This window comes from Aythya ferina, assembly GCF_964211825.1.
Source record: "Aythya ferina genome assembly, chromosome: 2".
In the NCBI taxonomy this organism is placed as follows: domain Eukaryota; kingdom Metazoa; phylum Chordata; class Aves; order Anseriformes; family Anatidae; genus Aythya; species Aythya ferina.
The window spans coordinates 102,556,634-102,579,838 of record NC_140297.1 but is presented as its reverse complement, the minus strand read 5'-3'; the positions used below and the strand labels follow the sequence as shown (position 1 = coordinate 102,579,838).

The 23,205-nt window shown below is 38.9% G+C and overlaps 1 protein-coding gene and 1 long non-coding RNA gene across 10 annotated transcripts in view; one reads left to right on the top strand and one right to left on the bottom strand.

The window, feature by feature from the left end:
* The window catches only part of CCDC102B (coiled-coil domain containing 102B), a 172,995-nt gene extending 171,192 nt beyond the window's left edge, over positions 1 to 1,803 (top strand). For 8 of the 9 annotated variants that reach the window (XM_084511403.1, XM_084511393.1, XM_084511404.1 and 5 more), the window contains one exon: positions 1,016 to 1,803. In XM_084511403.1, the coding sequence (XP_084367529.1) occupies positions 1,016 to 1,105 (90 nt within the window). In that variant the 3' untranslated portion in view covers positions 1,106 to 1,803. The remainder of the gene's footprint in view (positions 1 to 1,015) is intronic. The other variant, XM_084511405.1, reaches the window with a different exon arrangement.
* A 1,108-nt stretch (positions 1,804 to 2,911) lies between these two features.
* LOC311432859 lies at positions 2,912 to 21,940 on the bottom strand. The gene is made up of 3 exons (XR_014690382.1): positions 21,837 to 21,940; positions 20,587 to 20,631; positions 2,912 to 12,607 (listed from the first exon to the last, which is right to left on the bottom strand). It is a non-coding gene; the product is annotated as an uncharacterized lncRNA (long non-coding RNA).
* Between the last annotated feature and the right edge of the window lie 1,265 nt (positions 21,941 to 23,205).

Sequence of the window (23,205 nt, the reverse complement as noted above, 5' to 3'; positions counted from 1 at the left end):
TTCCCTTTCTGAAAACATGTTCAAGTTACATAAAGAAGAAAAAAAAAATTGAAATTGCATTGCGGTTTGTGATAGGATTTCAATGCAATTACAGACATCATATGGACAGAATTTGAAGTATATGCCTGTAAGTTTAAAACAAAGGAAATTTTCAATTAATTATAGATAAGATAAAAACTAGTAATAAACACAAGTAATAAACAGTTTAGGTCTGCTAGGATTTACCTATTCTAAAGTAGTCATCTTGGATCAGTTTGTAGTGTATCTACTTTGTGCACTGCTTGAGCACATAAATCTATGTTCTATGCACAGCTATTGAGTATCGGTTCACTGTGCTCTAAATGCTGAAGAGCATAGCAGCTTGTTTCTGGTGCATAGCCTGAGTGGATGTTCCTGTTCTGATGCACATTGTTATTGAGAATGGGATTTATCAAAACAAGATTTGCAAAAACTAATATATATTTCAGCATGGCTATCTTTTAACAGTGTTCTTTATAATGATTATGTTTTTGTAAATAATCTCTCCCTACTGCTATTTGTTTAATAGAAGGCTTTTATGATGGACTTTGTGTTTTTCACTGTTCTGCACATTTGATTCTTCCAATAAAAAGAAAAAAAAAAAAAGACTCAAGAATTAGATGTGACTGTTTTAAACGTATCTTTAATAACAATGGCACTGCAGTTCAGAACTGTCAATCAATAAATAATGACTCCTAGTCATCAGAAGCAAAGCAAGCAAGTGCAGCCTGCTTCACATTGAAAGACAATTCTAAGTAATTGCTCTGAAACCCTGTGCTTTTTCTTCTTTATTAAAGAATCTGTTGAAAAAGTACCCAGTGTATAGTATAAAGTTAACAATAGACAGAAAGATTCTGTATCATCTAAATTCTGCTGGTCTTCTACTGAAACTTTTTCTTAGAAGAAATTTGATCTGCAGTTGTTTTAAATTTAAACTGGCTTTTCCACTTAGTCACAATTTTTTTTTTTTTTTTTTTTTTTAACAATTTCATTTCAGGTTAAAGAGAGAGAAGAAAATGAGCTTAAGATCTGGGACCAAACAAAGTTCTTCGTATGTTGTTGGAGACTTCACCAAGACAGTGAGTGAAGATGCAAGAGACTATCAAACAGACCTTCGTCAGCAAGGCTAACATTAAAGAAAAGGGACAAAGGACTTAAAGCCTTCAAAAAGACACATAAATAAACTAAAATAAATAAGCTGAAGAAGTACATACAAGACATATATAGAAACAACACGCATTATTTCTGTGCATTTCATATTTCCACTAAGGACCAAGAAAAAGTGTCAGTGTATACCAACACAGAAATTTTGGCAGTTCATTCTTCCTTCCCCATTATCTAAATTGCTATCTTCTAAAGCAAAAGGTGTACTTGAATTAATCTGATCCACAGCTTAGCTTTGGGAAAAAGTAATTTAGAATGTACATGGCTAAGGAAAGAGGTTCACATCTGGTCCTGTGAAGACTGAGTCTGAAATGGAAGTCAATGTTTTTTTTCCTTGCTTGTCTCTTGTGGTTGTTGTTGTTTGTTTGTTTGTTTTATACAGCAGCAGGCAAACAACTCTGTTTCTCAGTCAATTTCCCTAATTCTATCAGGGTGGCATGAAGAATACACCTTTCATTCATTTAAAATATACATATATAAATATATTTAAAGAGGAAAAGTTATTTTATTTTAAATATCTGAATATTATCACTTATACATTTACATTTAAATGTATCCATTTTCTTTATGTTTCTTTGTGTTTTCTTTGCATTTCACAAAAGAATACATAGAAATAATGCATCTCAAGTTAATCTTAATGTATACATCATATTTTTATTTACATTTGAATTTATTGTCCATGTAAAAACTGTAAGTGTCACATAGGAAATAGCATGAATATATTAAGCACCAGAAATGTTCAGCCATCAAGTCGGACACGTGAGTATATACAGGTTCTGTTTCACAGAGATAATGTGAACTTGCTCTATTTACTCTGCAATATGTTTCTCTCATACATTATATCCATATAATTGAAAAACTTGTATTTTTGAGAGTTCTATTTTATAGTTAAATCTAACAGCATTTCTTCTCCCACTAATACTCCTTCTAGGCCTTCTTCAGCAACTGTAATCTCTTAGTTTGTCATGGAATTTACATACTACCATAGAAAAATAAACATTTATTTCTATAATTGGTAAATAAGCCATGAAAGTCTTTATGAAGACAGTGTGTCTACAGTTAAAATTTGCTTAGATTTAAGTGGAGGTTGGTCATGTTTTGAATGGAAAATACTAAATATTATTAATTACATAAGAATCACCTTTTTTTTTTTGAGTAGGAATTACCCAAGCTGCTGGAGTTGGAGGCTGGGATCATCCAGCAGACTTTAACTGTTCTTAAGGCCCTCCCTGAGCACCTGCATTTGGCCGCTGCTGGAGACAGCATGTTAAAACAGAAAGTTTGACTCCCACTTTAGGTTCCTAATCTTCTTTTATGTTTGCAAATGGTGACCTAATCCCAGCGGTTGTCTCTTAGGTTATGCTAGGAGTGCATGATGAAGAAATGCTCTTTCTCTGCTCTCTGGTAGCTGACACACAAGCTTTTCTCTTCTCTTCTCTTCTCTTCTCTTCTCTTCTCTTCTCTTCTCTTCTCTTCTCTTCTCTTCTCTTCTCTTCTCTTCTCTTCTCTTCTCTTCTCTTCTCTTCTCTTCTCTTCTCTTCTCTTCTCTTCTCTTCTCTTCTCTTCTCTTCTCTTCTCTTCTCTTCTCTTCTCTTCTCTTCTCTTCTCTTCTCTTCTCTTCTCTTCTCTTCTCTTCTCTTCTCTTCTCTTCTCTTCTCTTCTCTTCTCTTCTCTTCTCTTCTCTTCTCTTCTCTTCTCTTCTCTTCTCTTCTCTTCTCTTCTCTTCTCTTCTCTTCTCTTCTCTTCTCTTCTCTTCTCTTCTCTTCTCTTCTCTTCTCTTCTCTTCTCTTCTCTTCTCTTCTCTTCTCTTCTCTTCTCTTCTCTTCTCTTCTCTTCTCTTCTCTTCTCTTCTCTTCTCTCACTGATTTCAAGGGATGTTCTCCATATGTTCAACAAATACTAGTATGCTGCAGTGAAGATGTGATCCAGATACTTGCTTTAATCATGAATAGATTTTCCAGGCAATGCCATTTCAGAAGGTAATTGATCATAATAAGAAAAGGGCAATGAATGACTGCTTATGCTGAGATTGGAAAAAATAATTATTGGTTATTAACATTTGAAATGAAGAAAATGTACATAAGAAAAGGAAAAATAAAATTATGCTATTTATATTTTAGGCTTTGAGAGTTTTTTCTGAGTAAGAGAAGCTCACTTCAGAAGCTCTTTGCTCTTCATAAAGAAAATAGCAATGATGGCACTGGATGATATCAGATCTGAAATATGTAAAATGGGGTTGGTCAATGTTCAGGAAAATTGGATTCAAATTGTAAATTTACAGTCAAGGGCTACTAAGAAGGATATAAGAATGAAGAACCTTTCAACTGATTTCAGGGTGCTGATTAATGCTCTCCAGAACATGAACAGGCAGTGTGACCACGTGGCCAAGAAGGCCAACGGCATCTTGTCTTGTATCAGGAATAGTGTAGCCAGCAGGATGCGATCATCCCCCTGTACTCAGCTCTAGTGAGGCCACACCTTGAGTGCTGTGTTCAGTTTTGGGCCCCTCACTACAAGAAGGACATTGAGGCCCTGGAACTTGTCCAGAGAAGGGCTACGAAGCTGGTGAAGCACCTGGAACACAAGTCCTGTGAGGAGCGGCAGAGGGAACTGGGATTGTTTAATCTGGAGGCTCAAGGGATGCCTTATTGCTCTGTACAGCTACCTGCAGGGAAGGTGTGGGGAGCTGGGGGTTGGCCTCTTCTCACAGGTAGCTAGAGGGGAGAGAATGGTCTCAAGTTGCACCAGAGGAGGTTTAGGTTGGAAATGAGGAGACAAGTCTTCTCAGAAAGAGTAGTCAGGCATTGGAATGGGTTACCCAGAGAGGTGGTGGAGTCACAGTTCCTGAGGGTATTCAAGGAAAGGTTGAACCTGGTGCTTAGGGACATGGTTTTGTGGGTGGCATTGGTAGTAGGGTCATGGTTGGACCAGATGACCTTGAAGGTCTCTTCCAACCTTAATGATTCTGTGATTCTATGATTAGAATAGCTTGTCTTTTTTCTTCATACTGAAAAAAGCCTAAGCAAATCATAGAATCATAGGTTGGCTTGAGTTGGAAGGGACTTCACAGATCATCTAGTTTCAATCCCCCTACCATGGGCAGGGACACCTCCCACTAGACCAGGTTGCTCAAAGCCCCATCCAGCCTGACCTTGAGCACATCCAGGAATGGGGCACCCACAACTTCTCTGGGCAACCTGTGCCAGTGCTTCACCACCCTCAGAGTAAAGAATTCCATCCTAATATCTAATCTCAATCTCCCCTCTTTTAGTTTTAAACCATTCCAGTTTGTCCTATCATTATCTACGTGAGTAAAAAGTTGTTTTCCATCCTTTTTATAAGACCTATTTAAGTACTGAAAGGCTTCAGTGAGATCTCCCTTCAGCCTTCTCTTCAGTCTGAACAATCCCAGCTCTCTCAGTCTTTCTTCATAGAAGAGGTACTCCAGCCCTCTGGTCATTTTTGCAGCCCTCCTCTGGGCCCCCTCTAACAGATCCACATCATTCTTGTGCTGGGGACCCCAGACCTAGATGCAGGACTCCAAGTGGTGTCTCACAAGGGCAGAGCACAAGGAGAAAATCACCTCCCTCAACCTGCTGGCCAATCTTCTGTTGATGCAGCCCAGGACACAGCTGACCTTCTGGGCTGCAAGCACATACTGGTGGCTCATGTCAAGTTTTGCATCCACCAGAACCTCCAAGTCCTTCTGTACAGGACTGCTCTCAGTGAGTTCTTCTCTTAGTCTGTACTCATGTCCAGGATTGTCCTGACCCCAGCGTAGCACCTTGCACTTGTTGAACCTCATAAGGTTCATGTGGGCCCACTTCTCAAGCTTGTCCAGGTCCCTTTGGATGGCATCCCTTCCTTCTGTTGTATCAACTGAACCACTTAGCTTGGTGTCATCTGCAAACTTGCAGAGGGTGCAGTCAGTCCCATTGTCTATGTCACTGATGAAGATATTAAACAGCAGAAGCATAATGGATGTTTGAGAAATCAACTATATAGGCCACAGTACAATGGCATCATAATAGCATATGATCATAAATTGAATATAAAAGTTTTATCTTCAGCACTAGAACAAAGTCCTTAACATTTGTTATGAGGTCATGATAACATGACTTCATCATCACAAGTGATGAAGTGAGTGATGCCATGATTTCTGACTTTTAAGATGTTATTTATGAATTTGAAAATGATTTAAATTAAAATCTAAGTGCACAGTGTTAGAATGGGGAATGGGAACATGAACCCCAAGGTATTCTGGAGTCCTTTGTGTCAGTTTAGCCTGATGTATTAAGACTGATAGAAAATGATCGAATTCAGCTATCCATCAACTGGGTTTCATACAGCAAGAGTGTGTTCCAATTGCAATAATATAATGCAACTACCAGTCACATTGTTCCAACATACTTCTTCTCTAAGGTATTTCCTCCAAGAAATATTGTATCTAAAGTTGCAGAATTAATGATAATAGTAAATTATACCAGAGCAAGGGGAAAGTGGTACTGAAAACCTGTAACTAATTGGGGCATGTGAGCATAGTCCCTGAAATTCTGCATCCTTTGGGATATAAGGAAATTGTTTGAATTTGTAGACTCTATGAAAAAGCTTTTCTTAACATATGAAACATCCTTGAATTTCAGATGAGGATGAATCATCAAACAGAGGAAACAGTTGGCTCTGCTGCCACCAGCTCAATTTGCAGTTGTTGTCACTGTCAAGTGGTGCTGGCAAGGAAATGGAGCGTTGTGCCACACCAATGTCCTGGCTGCACCACACACCCTGGAGAAATTCTTCCTTTTTATAGAGACAAAAGACACTTTCTGCCATTCACAATCACAGAAAGGACTCAATTTTTGTAGAATTTCTCAGTTCATAAAGAGACCTATCATATGATATGTCTATTTTTTGAAGTAATACTGGCTAACATAACTTGACTAACTCTACAACACTGATTCTCTCAATTAACAAATGTTGTCATAGTATTCAAATATATATCATTCAAACATGTTTTCAAGTGACTAGAAACACAGAGACCTGAATTCTTTCACTAAAAACAGTTTAGGGCTGACCATAAGAAAGATTTGCCTAAATGATTTTAACTTCTGTGCTTAACTTCATTCTACAGGTGTGAATTATCTTCTACTCTATCTTGCCCCACAGCAAATTGACATTTAGCTTCTTAGGCAACAGCAGGATAATTGATCTCTAATTGGGAACAACAGCTAAAACGGTGCTCTCTGGGAGTTGTTCAACAAATACATATTCATTGAAATGTTCTGCATGTTACCTACATAATAGGTGTTGGACCTCAGCCATGCACAAGGTAGATGACAGCAATAGACACCAAGCTATCAGCTATACTCTCAGTATGGGCCTTTTTTTCAGACATCCTTCTGTTCCCTGCATTCCTCAGAAAATAAATTGTTTTCTAAACTCTTACAATTTTTAATGAATTAGAATTCTGTTTTTCTGGCCAAACCTGGTAATAATTCATATAATCCCCTCTTTAAATGATAAATTAATCTGCTTTTTGGCACAGTGTTTCTTTCTTCATTGAGAGGCAGGAATTTATCACAATGGAATAAATTAGATTATTTCACTATATTTTAATACATCTTTAATACAAGTAAATATCCTTCCTTTTTGAGAGCAGTGTACTGCTCAATTCACAATTTAAATTAATTTTTACCCTTGTGTTTAATCAACCTTTTCATACAATGCTCCTTCTTACTTTTACAATAATACATTCACTTACAGTGGTTTCACATGAACCTAGCTAATGTGAACCACACTGCTCTCTCATTCCCCTTCTTCAACAGAACAGGGGGAGAAAATAGGATGAAAAAGGACTCAAGGTTTGATATAAGGACATGGAGATCACACAATAATGAGCAAAATAAACTCAGCACAGTGAGATTATTTTAATTTATTACATATTGCTAACAAACTAGAGAAGTAAGAACTAAAAGCAAATCAAAAACACCTTCACCCATTCCCCCTCTTTTACCTCCTCCCACTAAGAAGTGCAGGGGAAAGAGGAATTGGAGTTCTGATCAGTCCTTAATATTTTGTCTCTGCTGCTCTTTCATGATCACTCTCTGTCTCTGCTCTACATGGGGTCCCTCCCATGGGATGCAGTCTTTCCTGAACTGATCCTGAGTGGGTTTCCCACAGTCAGCAGCTTTTCAAGAACTGCTCCCACAGGGGTCAGTACCATGGGGCGGTACTCCTCCTTCAGGAACAGATTGTTCCAACCTGGGTTCTCCATGGGCAGCAGCTCCTACCAGCTCACCTGTTTTAGCATGGGCTCCTCTCAACAGGCTGCATGTGAACTTCTGCTCTGTTACTGGAGCACCTCCTCTCCCTCCTTACTCACTGACCTTGGTGTCTGCAGTATTGTTTCTCACTCCTCTCTCTCCCAGCTGCTGTTGCACAGCAGTTTTTTTCCCTTTCTTAAATCTGCTCTCACAGAAGCATAACCAATATCATTCACTGTCTCAGCTCTGGCCAACAGTGAGTCCCTTTGGTTGGAGTTGTCCCTTATCAGGGGGCAGGTTCTAGGCTCTTCTCAGAGAGGCCATGCCTGCAGTCCACCAGCTACGACAACCTTGCCACATAAGCCTAATACATCATCTCATTTGTTAGAGGACTGCAGTTTGCAAGCTTTACAAAAATCATCAGAACTCATTTTTTTCCCAAATTATCTTTAAGTGGTACCACTTCTGTAGCTATAATCACATTTCATTTTCAATTGCTAGATCTGTAACATATTCACAAACAATTGTGTCAAAAATAATAGGATATGACATAGATACTGGAAATTTTGCTGCCTGTAAAACATCTGCAAAACCACAGTTACACTTTCATTATTAGCGTATGAGGAGTCAACAAATCTCTTCTCTCCAAGCATTGGTAGTCCCTGGGGCTAAGAATACAGTGGTAAATAAAAGATGTCAAGAACTATTCACTGGCTCTGACACCAGAATGAGCTATCTCACAACCACGTGCCTCCAAAAAGAGGGCAACATCGTAACTGCTTATGTGGAATGGTCCTTGTCATGCGCTATTTGTGACAAGCTCTTTGGGAAATGCATGGCAGAATGAATGCTGATCCTAGCCAGGGCTGTATGAAGCACCATGCCAATGACTTAGCATGCTAACATAACAGACAATAATTGATATTGAATTACAGACAACAATTGTGATATCAACACAAGTCTGACCCTGTTTTATTTATTTATAGGACCTATGAAACATGATACAGTAAAAGAGAGGTGTTTAACACCTGCAGAACATTAATAGAACATGGGTTGAAGGAAAAAATATAATGTGCTATGAAATTATTTTATTGTTGTTCTTGTTTCTGTGAGAACTATGAATTTGAAAACCCTAGACATCTTTTCATGGAATCGACGTAGCATGTTTTTCTAGCTATTTAAGCACCTTTTTAGGGAAGCATCATCATTCCAGATACCTAAGCTCATGGGTAAATCTTACAGAAATACAGGTGAATTACAGTCCCCACATACCTGGACCACATAGTTTCCTGCAAGAGGACTTCCATTCAGTATTGGACCTGCCTTAGTTTCCAGCAGTTAGAACTCTTTCTGGGTATTTAGCAACTTTTGCAACAAGTCTTACTTAGGGATTGATAGGAGTTAATTCTCTTCCAGAAAGATATAAATGGCAGTCTCAACCCAGTATTAATAAATAAATAAATAAATAAATAAAATAACAAAGTTAACCTTTGAAAACAGTGGGAATTGAGGAAATAAAGTTGGAATTGTGGATGCAGAAAGCTACAGAAATTAGACATTATCAAAAATCGCATATACTGGGGGTGTAATAGAGTCAGCAAGAATATATCTCAAGCCCAAATCAATACTAGCAAACTAGTTACATAACAGATGTCTGACTCAGTACTATGTAATTAAAGTTGCCTAAAGTTGGCTGAACAGTTTAAATTAATTGACTTTAAAGTCGTAAAGGTATTCCTCCTGGAAATAATTTATTAGTCATATTTATCTTTATTAATGTGTTCACAGAAAGTGCAAATTGTCATTGAAGAATTTTACTTACTTTTAAATGTTTTAATTCACTGTGAAAGTAGAGTTGCTAAGTCTATACCTTGTGAAACTTACATTTGAATCAAACTGACATATCAAAACAAAACAAATCAAAACAAAACACAAAGATATGACCTATCAAGGTTTGGAACATGACCAACAAAGAACTGCAATATAAGGAAAACATTGATAGCTCTTTAAAAAATCCAGTTGGTTAAAACAAACTTTGTTTTTATTTATTTATTTTTATTAACAGCACTCCAGAGAGAATTTTCAAGAAATGACCAAGATCTTTAGTCCTAAATCATCATAAGTAATTTCCTCAAAGTTCAAGGAAAGAGAAAAGAAATGTTTTTGGTTCTAGGATCATAGCTGATACAAATTACTGTAAATAATTATTTTCTTCCAGCTTTCTTTGGAAGCTCCTATTCACTCCTTACAGTGATATTATAATACTTGAAAATCTGTATGCGTAAGAAGATGTTACTATTTTTCAGAATACATTTATGTCTTTTATCAGTCCTTACAGTATGTTTTAAAATCTTTTTATATCTCGATCAAGAATTGTTCTCTTTTTTCAAGAAAATAACATGCTATGGTATTTCAGAGCTCATTCTCAAACCCAGAGAACCTGTTTGGTGTGGGTCACAGACAATAGTGATAATTATTTCCATTGATTTGAAACATTGCTGAATAATGACCTTCTACATATGTCTGATATCAAGGTCCAGTTGGAGATTCAATCAATTTTTTATTTTTGGTTCCTAATGAACTTAGAAGCATCACATTTGCAGTAACAAAAACTAAATAGAAACATTTTCTCTACTTACTACCCAATATATAAACTGGCTGAAACAAACACACAAACAAACAAACAAAATCAGATGGCACTGTAGTTGTTTTTTGAACCTATCAAAGCATTCTATATTGTGGGAAAGGAATTTGCTTGTGGCTCCATGCTGTTTCACATGTCTCTGAATAAGAGATAATGAGGAAACAAGTGGTAGAAACAAAAACTTGAGCAAGGCTGAGATAAAGTAAATTGGCTACAGTGTTAAAGATGACCTTTGGGCAGTGGCCAATTGCTGGCTGGCTCAAGGCACGCGTCTGAAGGTCTCTAACCAATTGTATGACAGATTCAAGTGCTTGGACAGCATATGGGGCTACAGGGAAAGTATATGTAGTAGTGAAAAAGGGCAATAAATGTCTCCTGTTCAAGAGCGATCAGGAGTCCATGTCTTGCATCCCTTCACTATATAACATATGAAATATTCTAATTTGTCATCTACTGAATCCTTTTCAGCTAGCTCTGCAGCTAAGAAGTGTTCTTTCACTTGAATTTATTTAATTATTCATAAGTTTCTCCAAATCAAATCTGAACATTTGGCTTTATTTTTTTTTAGCCCTAAAAAATTCCTTCTATTTTTCTCTTCATAATGAAATAATACTTGTATTATGTGTAGGATTATTTAGTCTCATATTTACCATAGTAGGGGTATTTGAAAGGTCTCTTGTACTGGGGAGCCCAGAATAGTACATAGTACTCTAGGTGAGGCCTCATCAGGGCTCAACAGACAATGAGTATTATCTCCCTCAATCTTCTGGCAATGCTCTTCCTAATGCAGCTCTGTATAACATTGGTCTTCTTGGCCACAAGGGCACACTGCTGACTCATAGCCAACTTGTTGTCTACCGAGACCCCCAGGTCCTTCTCCAAAGAGCTACTTTCCAGCAGGTCAGCCCCCAGTCTGTACTGGTGCATAGGGTTATTCCTCCACATGTACAGGACCCTGCTCTTGCCTTTGTTGAATTTCAAGATGTTCCTCTCTGCCCATCTCTCCAGCCTGTTGATATGCTTCTGAATGGCAGCACAGCTCTCTGGGGTATTAGCCACTCCTCCCAGTTTTGTATCATCAACAAACATGCTGTGGAGGCACTCTATTCCTTCATCCACATCATTGATGAATAAATTAAACAATACTGGAGCCAGTATTGACCCCTGGGGGACATTGCTAGCTATGAATATCCAACTAGACTCTATGCCACTGATCACAACCCTCTGAAATCTGCCATCCAGCCAGTTCTCAATCCACCTCACGATCCATTCATCCAGCTTTGTTAGTTTGCCTATGAGAATATCACAGAAGACAGTGTCAAAAGCATTAGTGAAGTCCAGATATACAACATCCACTGCTCTTCCTTCATCTATCCAACTAGTTCTCCCTCCATAGAAGGCCATCTGGTTGGCTAGGTATAATTTTCACTTTGGTGAATCCATGCTGACTACTTATCACCTTCTTGTCTTCCACAGGCTTAGAGATGGCCTCCAGTATGAGCTGTTTCATCACTTTTCCAGGGATTTGGGTGAAGCTGACTGGCCCATAGTCCCCTGAGTCTTCCTTCTTGCCCTTTTTGAAGACTGAGGTGACAATCGCTTTCTTCCAGTGCTCAGGCACGTATCCTGATAGGCATGACCTTTCAAAGATTACCAAGAGTGGACTAGCAGTGATGTCTGTCCACTTCCTCAGAATTTGTGGGTGCATCCCATCAGGGCCCATGGAGCTGTGGATGCCAGGGCTGCCTAAATGATTTCTACCCTGATCCTCCTCAACAAAAAGAAAATCTTCCTTTCTCCAGGCTTTCTCCCCAGTCTCCTGGGTCAGGGATTCCTGAGAGCCGGCCTAGGCAGTGCGGACTGAAGCAAAAAAGGCATCCAGTATCTATGCCTTCTCTGCATCCTCCGTCTTCAGGATCATTACCCCATTCAGTAGCAGGCCCACATTTTCCATAGTTTAGCTTTGATATTTATGTATTCAAAGAAGTCTTTCTTGTTGTCCTTGACAGACACAGCCAGATTTAATTCCAAATGGGCCCTGGTCTTCTTCATGACATTTCTGCATACTCTGACAGGGTCCTTATATTCATGCAAAGTGGCCTGTCCCTACTTCCAACTCCTGTACACCTCTTGCTTATGTATGAGTTTTGTCAGGAGTTCCCTGTTCATCCATTTTTTTGTCCCCTGTGCTCAATTTCTTGCTCATAAGGATGAGCTGTTCTTCCTGGAGGAAGTGACCCTTGAATATTAACCAGTTCTCTTGGAATCCTCTTCCTTCTAGGGCCCATTCCCAGGGGATTCTTCCAAGAAGATTCCTGAAGAGGCCAAATTTAGCTCTACTGTCATGCAGGGTTTTGATCATACTTATTGGCTTGCTTCCTTTTCACAAGATCCTGAACTCCATGATCATGTAGTCATTGTAACTAATACTGTCCCCAACCTTCACAGACCCAACCGGTCCTTCTCTGTTTGTTAGTACAAGGTCCAGCAGCGCACCTTTCTTCATTGGCTCCTCCAACACCTATGTCAGAAACTTAACGTTAGTGTTTTCCAGAACCTTGTGGATTGTTTTTGTGCCTTGCTGCGTTGCTCCTCCAGCAGATGTCAGGGTGGTTGTGGTCCCTTAAGATAACCAGGGCCTATGAGTCTGAGGCTACTTCCAGCTGTCTGTAAAAGGTCTCATCTATTTCCTCCTCCTGATCAGGCAGCCCGAAGCTAACATCCACAACACCATAACCCTTGTTAGTCTGTCCTTTAATCCTTACCCATAAGCTCTCAACCACACTCCGAAGCAGAGCTCCATATACTCCAGGTGTTCTCTCACTTAAAAGGGCAGCTCCACTTAAAGGTATGTAGCTATTCACAACATACCAGTCATATGTGCTATCCCACCATGTCTCTGTAATTCCAATGAGATCAAAGCCCTGCAACTATGCACAGATCTCTAATTCTTCCTGTTTATTTCCCATGGTACATGCATCATAACAGAGACCCTTCAAAGAGGTATTCAGTGTGCCAATTTCCCAGGAGGATTTTATATAGAGAGAATCATAGAATAATTCAGGTTGAAAAAGACCTCTAAGATCATCTAGTCCAACCTTTCACCTAGTACAGAAGTCCAGCACTAAACCATGCTACAAACTTCCAAATTTACACATTTATTGAAAACCTCCAGAGATGGCGACTCAACCATTTTCCTGGGCAATCTATTCCAGTGTCACACAACTCTTTCAGTAAATAAATTTCTCCTAATATCCAACCTTGACTTCCCCTGGTGCAACTTGAGGCCATTTCCCCTCATCTTATCACTTGGTGTTTGGGAGAAGAGCCCCATCCCCACCTCTCTTTAGCTTCCGTTATGGAAATTGTAGAGCATGATAAGGTCTCCCCTCAGCCTCCTTCAGGCTAAACTACCTCAGTTCCCTCAGCCGCTCCTCATAAGACTTGTTTTCTAGAATCTTCATCAGTTTTATTGTCCTTCTTTGGACATGCTCCAACACCTCAATGTCCTTCTTATAGTGAGGGGCCCAAAACTGAACACAGTATTCAAGGTGCGGCCTCACCAGAGCTGAGTACAAAGGTACGATCACTTCCTTAGTCCTGCTGGCCACATTATTTCTGATACAAGCTGGCATGTTGTTGTCCTTCTCAGCCACCTTAGCACTCTGCTGACTCATATTCAGCCACCTATTGACCAATACCCCCAGGTCTCTTTCTACCAGGCAGCTATCCAGCCACTCTTCCCCCAGCCTCTAGCACTGCATGGAGTTTTTGTGCCTCATTGATAAGGATATTGAAGAGAACTAGCCCCAATACTGAGCCGTCAGGGACATCACTTGTGATTGGCCTCCAGATGGATTTAACTTCATTCACCATGACTCTTTGGGCCTGGCCACCCATACAGTTTTTAATACAACAAAGCATATACCCATCCAAGCCTTGAACAGCCAGCTTCTTCAGGAGAATGCTCTGGGAAACTATCAAAAGCCTTACTGAAGTCTAGGTAGACCACATCCACAGCCTTTCCCTTGTCCACTGAATGTGTCACCTTGTCATAGAAGGGGATCAGGTTTGTCAAGCAGGACCTGCTTTTTATATACCCATGCCAACTGAGCCTGATCACCTGGTTGTCCTGTAAGTACTGCATGATGGCACTCAAGATAATCTGCGTCATGAGCTTCCCTAGCACCAAGGTCAGACTGCCAGGCTTTAATTTCCTGGATCCTCCTTCAGTCTGTTCTTGTAGATGGGTGTCACATTTGCTAGCCACCAGTCAACAGGGACCTGCCCTGATAGTAGGGACTACTGATAAATGATGGAAAACAGCTTGATAAGCACTTCTGTCAGCTCCTTCTGTACCCTTCAGTGGATTCTATCTGGCTCCATAGACATGTGTACATCTAAGTGGTCCATCAGGTCACTAAACATTTCCTCACGGTTTAGGAGGACTTCATTCTGTTCCCTGACCTTATTTACCATCTCAGGGTGTTGAGTACCTAGAAAACAACTGGTCTTGCTGTTAAAGACTGAGGCACAGAAAGCATTAGATACCTCAGCATTTTCCTCATCTCTTGGCACTATGTTTACACCAAAATCCAGTAAAGGATGGAGATTCTCCTTAGTCTTTCTTTTCTTGTTATGAATTTATAAAAACATTTTAATTGTCTTTCACAGCAATAGACAGACTGAGCTCAATTTGGGCTCAAGAAGGGCTTTGGCCCTTCTAATTTTGTCCCTGCACAGCCTCATAACATTTTTGTAGTCCTCCTGAGTGGACCACCTCTTCTTCCAAAGGTCATAAACTCTCTTTTTCTTCCTGAGCATTAGCCACAGCTCTTTGTTGAGCCAAGACAGTCTTCTTCTCCTACATTGACTCGTCTTTCAGCATATGTGGATGGTCTGCACCTGCGCCTTTACAATTTCCTTCTTGAAGAGTACCCAGCCTTCCTGGACTCCTTTGCTCTTCAGGATTGCCTCTGAAGGGATTCCTCCAACCAGTCTCCTTAACAGGCTGAAGTCTGCCCTCCGAAAGTCCAGGGTGGCAGTTCTGCTAACCCGTCTCCTTACTTCTCCAAGAATCAGAAACTCTATTAATGCATGATCACTGTGCCCAAGACAGCCTCCAACCTTCACATCACCTACAAGTCCTTCTCTATTTAGAAGAAAAAGGTGCAGTGGTGCGCCTTTCCTAGCTGACTCACTCATCAGCTGTGTCAGGAAGGTATCTTCCACACACTTCAAGAACCTCATGGACTGTTTCCTCTCTGCTGTGTTACATTTCAAGCATCTGGTAATTTGAAGTCCCTTATGAGAACAAGGGCTAACAATTGAGATACTTCTCCCAGCTGTTTGTAGAATATTTTGTCTGCAGGTCTTGGTTTGTCCTCTTGCTCTGGGTAGTAAGAGGATACGCCCTAGTCATGCCTTGCAGGTAGTTCCTTGGCTGCATGCACTTGCTGGAGGCTTATTTTGCTCTCTTGGTTGTCTCTATAACTTTCCACTTCCCCTATTTCTCCTAGTTTAAAGTTCTCCTTACCAGGTTAGCTATTCTGCCAGCAAAGACATGTGCACCCTATTTAATAAGGTGGATCCCATCTCTGCCAATTAGTTGTCAATCTTCAGATAGGGTCCCATGCTTATAGAAACCAAAGCCCTGTTACCAACACCAGCAATGCAGCCAGTTGTTTACTTGGAGAATCTGTCTATTCTTCCTCTCATCCTTTACTGGTAGGATTGAGGAGAAAACAACCTGGGCTCCCAGGGCCTTGATCATAATCTCCTTGAATCTATCTCTTGAATCTCCTTGAATCTCTCTTGAATCCCTTCTAATGGTTTCCAAGTTGTCTTTGGTATCATTGGTGCCCACATGGAAGAGCAGTACGTGAAATAATCAGATGTGTGGACAAGACTTAGGAATTTTTAAGATATCTTTGATTCAAGCTCCCAGCAGGCAGCAAAGCTCTCTAAATAGCACATCCTCCAGAAAATCTGGCAAACTGGTTGAGGACAAAAGTATATCTAGGGGACAGATTGGCAATATTTCAGGACCAAGGTTATCATCATTTACATGAACAGATACTGTGAAGTTGGACCTTGGGCACAGCCTAACCTACTTTCCAGAGCTGAGGACCTCTGCTTTCCTAAGCATGGCTTCTAGCTTAACACACACCATAATAAGCCTGATTATGGTTTTCTGCTGGCTTGGGTAGCCTGCAGTCACATGGTGAGCATGCAGATGTGTTGCACAGCATCTTTTATTTATAAACCCTCTTGGTGACAGATAAATAGTGAAAAAGTCAACATCTCTTTAAATCAAATATGACAGGGGCCACTTGTGCAGGGTCTTGAGACCATATGAATTGGCATCACTTGCAGACAGGTGCCCACACTCTCCCTCTCAGCTGTGTTCTTTCTCCCCCAGCTCTGGCTCCTCCAGGGGTCAGAGCATTGCCTTGGAACATGTTATGTGTCACTGGGAGCATGCTGAAAACAGCAGCATGGAAATGATCCCATGCTGGTTTCTATTTTATTTAATGGCAAAACCATAAGTCAGGAGAACAACATTACATCCTTTTCACCTATTTCAGTTCAGTGTTCCCCTGATGGGAAATCAGTAACTCCAGAGAGAAGGAGTCAATCATAGATTGATTTCTGAAATGCTCTCAAGCTTCTAGAATTTAAGAGGAGATGGAAAACTGATTTGTGTTTCGCATGCCACATTCATTTGTGGAACATGTCCTCAGCTGGAGTAATCTAGTATTTCTCCATTACAGTAATGTGTATGAAGCCTGATTTACATTAGGTTTTTGCAATGTAATTCTCTTTTAAATCCCAGGACCGTAGGAGAAATATTGGTATTCCTTACTTACTTTTGGCATGAACATATAAGGTTCTTGAAACCTGTTTCTTAACTCAGAACTTAATGGTTTCCTCTCTGCCCTGTTCATGACCTCTTTTCTGAATATCCCAATGAAGAGGGATAGCATTTTCATGGCAGGAAGCAGAAGGTATTACTCTATTCCACTGTCTCTGTTACATGAATTAAATATGATTAAACAGATGGCAAAATTTCTCTGTAAAAATTATAATTCCTGAGAGAAACAGAATAATGAGAGTATATTTTAGCAGATAAGCAGGTTCAGTTTGAATATTGAGGAAACACTATATAGACTGCATAAAGCCAATATTTGTAGCATTTGTCAGCTCACTATTTGATTTATCTTTCCCTGGGGAACTTCAGTTTACTGGTTCTTAAAAAGATTTCAAAAAATATACTAATCGTGTAGACTGCTTCAGTCCCTTAAAACTGAAACCTTGAACAAATCAATTTCATTTATAACACTGATCTTTCTCAAATTTATTATGCAATATCTATTTCAGGTTATTTATTTAAATCATGAACTTGTTTGAACATGGATCATGTTCTGATTAGATAGAAATATAAAATTAATTTTCTTCAGATCAACTAAGCTGAACAATGTGAATTCCACGGTTCTAAAGCTCACTGAATAACAGGAAGTTAAGAAATATAAAAATTAGACCTTGGTCTGTATCAGGAGGGTAGAGATTCACATATGGATTCACATTTATTACAACTGACTTCATGTAGCATGAAATTGATGCCTCCATACAAAAATGATGACATATTGCTTTCATACAGTCTCTGAAAATGAATGAGAATCTGTGGATAATTCTCCTAGAATTTTCACTTTTTTTTTACAAGCATAAACAAATGATAACAGATTATGTCTGGTAATGACAGACATAGAAAAGTTTTAGGTATTTAACAACTTCTTTGCCTCTGTCTTCACTGGCAGTCAGGCTTCACCTGCCTCTCATTTCCCTAAAAAGGCCAAGGCTGGGGGAGCAAAGTGCCTTCCACAGTAAGCCATTAACAGGTTTGAGACCACCTGATGAAAATTAAAAACAGGTTCAAATATATGGGATCCAATAATATGCATCCCAGGATCCTGAGGGAATTGGCTGATGGAGTTGTTAAGGTGCTCTCCATCATATTTGAAAAGTCCTGATAGTTAGGTGAAGCCCCTGGTGACTGGAAAAGTGGAAATATCAATGCCGTTTTTAAAAAGAGTAGAAAGGAGGACCCAGGGAATTGCAGACAAGTAAGCCTCACCTCTGTTCCAATGATCATGGAACTGATCCTCCTGGAAGCAATGTTAAGGTATATGCAAGACAAGGGGGTGATCCAAGACAGCCAGCATGGCGTCACAAAGAGCAAATCATGCCTGACCAATCTGGTGGCCTTCTATGATGGAATGACTGCATCAGTTGACAAGGGAAGACCGACTGATGTCATCTACCTGGACATGATGAGATGATAAATTATTTCTGTTGTTGTTGTTGTTGCTGTTTTTTAGTTTTAAATATGAAGCATGAAATTAAGAACTGCACCCATCATTTTTAGATGGGCTTATAAAATGCTATAAACACTTTGCACTTTGTTACCTCCTTTCAGTAGCCATTTGTGTCACAGTAACTTAATTTTATCCAATAAATTTGTTATCAAAAACTACTTCTATATTATTATTTCTGAAGGTAATGACATCAATTACAGCAGTGGGGGATAAAGAAAATTCTTCAGAGTAAAATAAGACAACCACCTTATGAATCACTGCATCACAGCCAAAATTTTATCAAAGCATCACAGCCAAATTTTATAGGCTTAAGCTACAAAGAATGTAAGCAGCTTTCCAAAAAGACAACCTCTTTCTCAATGTCCACCTAGAAGAGTCTCCCTTGACCCTCTTTCTCTGTTTCATGTCAATTGAAATCATTCTGCTTGCAACATAAAACAGCAGTGATCTCACTCATTCAGTGTTTCTCTTGACATTGTCTGGTGGGAAACCAAAGAAAACCACTTTCTCTATCCACTGAAACAACAACAACAAATGGTCAAAGATAAAGGCCTTTGAGAAAACTGCTTCCTAACAACATGGACAACTTTCTAACATGAAGGGGGCAGAACAAAAGTCACACATATATTAGTGATGGAAAGCTGTGTTTGAACATATAAAATCTTACTTCTCCTTGATATCTAGCTGTTTGTCATTTGCGTTGATGTTGTAAAGTATGGGAAAATTATTTTTCACGATTAGAAGCCAGGTGACCCAAAACCAAACCATGAGAAATTCATAATTATTTTCAGCCATTCTACAAAGTATAGTTTAAACCTTTGAGAATTTTCTGAGTCTGTAGAATTACTGAAGCAGTATTTGTCAAATTTAATCTCTTCCTTTTTACATGGCTGTTTCATCAGTGGAAATACATTCTTTTGAATCCAGGTATATTGACCATGCAATATCTGCATAAACATATTGCATAAACATTCTACCTTTTATTGGAATGAATGCCATGAATAAGCAGTATATGAAACCTAAGAGGAGAATTTTCTAACTTTAGTCATCTGAATCATCCTCTATAAAGATATCTTTGGCCTATTGGCAGTTTGAGGTTACACAGTCTGAATACTGTTTTGTGTTTAAGACATACTCAGAGTAGTAAAAATTTGCATCCACTTGTGTTGGTTTTTTTTTCAGGAATAAAGGGTATGCCTTGTTAAACCAATGAATCTCTGTAAGAATCTAGTTCTAAATGATGATTTAATACCATCAAGCCATCAGTTTATCTCCAAGATATTTTAAGGTAGGACGTTAAATTGCTTTTGCTATTCTTTCCCTGAAAGAACAATCAATAACAAACATGATGGATGGATAGTGCTAGACAGAGAGAGAGTGGTCCTGCTTGTGAAAGATGCTAATTACTTTGTGCCCTGTGGAACAAACTTTCATTTCACAAAATTGCTAAGACAAAACAACCCTTTCACTCAATCTGCTCATATTTGAAGGCTTCTCTTCTCTGTCTTGTATCTGTAAATATGGCATAGAAGCTACACAGTCTCCACACAATCAGAAGTAGCCGAATGTTTCTGTTTTCAAAGCTGTTTACAGCAATCTGTACTGAAGACGGTTATTCACACATTTTCTTAGCCACTATCCCAACACAGTGTCCTAATAGAAAGTCCCGTGATCCCATTTTTTTTCCTACTGCTAGTTAGGAAACTCTGATGTTTACTTTTCCCTTTTCTCTAGCTCAGTCTGGGTATCTTGTATTGTTCCCTAATCTTCAGCCTGTCTGAATAAAGTTATGTATTGCAGTTAACTGAAATGTAGGTTAGAGTTGAGGTATCTATGAAATTACTGTGGTTCTTCCTTCATGTTGCCATCAAGAAAGGACATAATCTTGTGACCACCCTCTCCCGAATATTTCTGTAGCACCGTGAAATGTCTGAGAATAAAAAACAATAAAATTGCTTGTTCTTCTTTTGTGTTAGAATAAACCTAACATATTGTTAGGAAAAACTACCTCCATTGCAGAAAAGTTATTCATGGCTCACTGTCCTAACATTATTCAACATGCATTGAAAACTGTTTCAAAGGGATAAAATGACAAATATACATGAAAAATTTATTGTCTTTTTACCTGAAGCACAGCATCTTCTTACAGCCTTCTTCTGTTCCAAGTTGCCTATCAAAAATCAGGAGGAATCCAGCTCAAAACCGAATTTAACAAAAACAAGCAAACACACAGACATAAAAGTAAAAATGAAAATATTTTAGATTTGCAAGTTGATTGTGATAATTTAGAATCATTTGTTTATTCATTTATTTATCATATTCTTACTTAGACAAATACATTTGTACAAATACTCAAAGTGAAATGGTAGTGCATGTCATTAAAACAAAACAAAAACTTCAAAGCTTGTATAACTGAAGCATATGGCTATATGGTTTAATGGCTAAAGTTTTAAAATTCAGTTTACTTCATAATGTCATAATTGTTTCTTAAAAGACTTGTGCAGTTAAGAATATGTTGTTTCTGATATTGGATTGCAAGTATATTTTCTTATATAACCTATATATAAGTATAATTAAATTATGAATGTAGAGCGATGTTTCAACAGAAGTTTGTTTGTTTTTTTTAAACCTTTTAATGCAATATTGGCTATTGTGAAGCTATATTGGCTATTGTGAAGTTAACATAAAAGTCCCATATTTCATATTGTCCCCATTTTATGTAATTTACTCTGGCCAGCAGCATAGAGCAAACATGTACGTGTTGAGGAATTAAACCTCTTGTATTCAACATCTGTCTATTTTTTCCCTTACAATCTGCTCCATTCTCACTTTCCCCTCATGTCTTTACACATTTCCTTTCAGAAATTAGTGATTACTTCTCTCATCATTATGCACATGGCTACTTCTTTTCATTTCACAGTGAGAAAAAAATCAGTCTTGGAGTAGATCCAATAAACTCAAACTAAATTCTCTAAGGATACATTTGTCTCTCTTAAATTTCTTTGTCACTTCCAACTGTTAATTCTGCAGATGAAAAAAAAAAATATATTTTAATATTTGATAGTGCCTTGTCATTTTTATACTAGGACCTTTGGAGGAAGAAAAAATTGTAAATTTATCTCCAGTTATTGATGCCATTTTTCAAAGCATTCTTTGAAAACTATGCACACACCACCAGTATTTCATAGTTGTGAGTGCTGCTTATTATAACAGCTTGTTTAGGCTTGCCATTTTTTCTTGGAAAGTATCAGACAACTGGAAAAGTAAAATCCCACATTGGCAGCAAAATGGCTACTCAACAGTTGTCATGACATTGCCATACTGCAGCAATGCCAGATGATGGATGGCATTCTGTGGGTATTATTCCTTGTATACCTTTGGTTCTCTTGATTCATCTCTTTCCTTCCTCTCTTGTGACAATGTTCTTTCTTCAGAAATTGAAATAATTTTCACAAGAAAGAGCTTATAAACTGTGACTGTGAATGCATAAAGTGTAAGAATGTCTGTAGTGTGTGACATAATATAACAGTTATAGCAAAGAAAAAACAATTGTGAAATTTTATATCTTCTAGCAATAAAATCATGATTATGATTTTAAAAAGAGGAGAGGAGAGGAGAGGAGAGGAGAGGAGAGGAGAGGAGAGGAGAGGAGAGGAGAGGAGAGGAGAGGAGAGGAGAGGAGAGGAGAGGAGAGGAGAGGAGAGGAGAGGAGAGGAGAGGAGAGGAGAGGAGAGGAGAGGAGAGGAGAGGAGAGGAGAGGAGAGGAGAGGAGAGGAGAGGAGAGGAGAGGAGAGGAGAGGAGAGGAGAGGAGAGAGGAAAAAAAAGAGAGGCAAAAAAAGAAAAAAAAAGAAAAAAAGATGACAGAAAATACAAGATGTAAACAAACATAAACAGCAGAAACCATAGTTTCTCTGCACTGTTCTATAATGGCTTATTTTAATGTTTGCTAGTGTTTCCAGGGAGATGTTATAATATCTATGATTATTCATTCTGCTGCAGAAACAAATAGGTCAGGAGAAAATCTTTCAGAAATAGAGGTCTCTTGAAGTCCCAAGGTCTAGATGCCATGCAACTTCATGCCAAATCATACAGACTAATGGACAATATTGTAGATATATTCTTAGGCAGCAGGCTTGTTCTCTGACAATTTTGCCTAAATGTCGTGCAATTACAGTGCACCAGTTAACATAATGTGGTGGTTTTACCGTGCTGGGCAGCTAAACCCCACAACCGCTCTCTCACTCCCCCTCCTTTAGATGAGGAGGGGGAGAAGTAAAGCAAAGAACAACTCACGGGTTGAGATAAGGATAATTTAATTAAAGGGAAATAATAATAATAATTAAATAAAGACTACCATGAACTAAACAATTTAACTAAGGGGAAATAAAAAGGGAAAGGGGAAAAGGGAGAGGGAAAAGGAAAAATAAAAAGAAGGGAGGAAAACAAACAAACAAAATAAATGAAGGCTATATGGAAGTGCAGAGGAAAGAAATTACTCTCTACTTCCCACAAATGAGCAATGATTGACCACGTCCTTGAAGCAAGGCCTCAACACACGTAGCCGGTGTTCCAGATGAGGACCGACGTTTTCCCAACGAGAGCCCACCCCTCCCCTCTTCTTCCTGTTTCCACCTTTTATTGCTGAGTGTGACATCACATGGTATGGAATATCCCTTTGATTGGTTTAGGTCAGCTGCCCTAGCGATGTTTCTCTCCTCACTTTTTGCCCACCCCCTAGGAGGG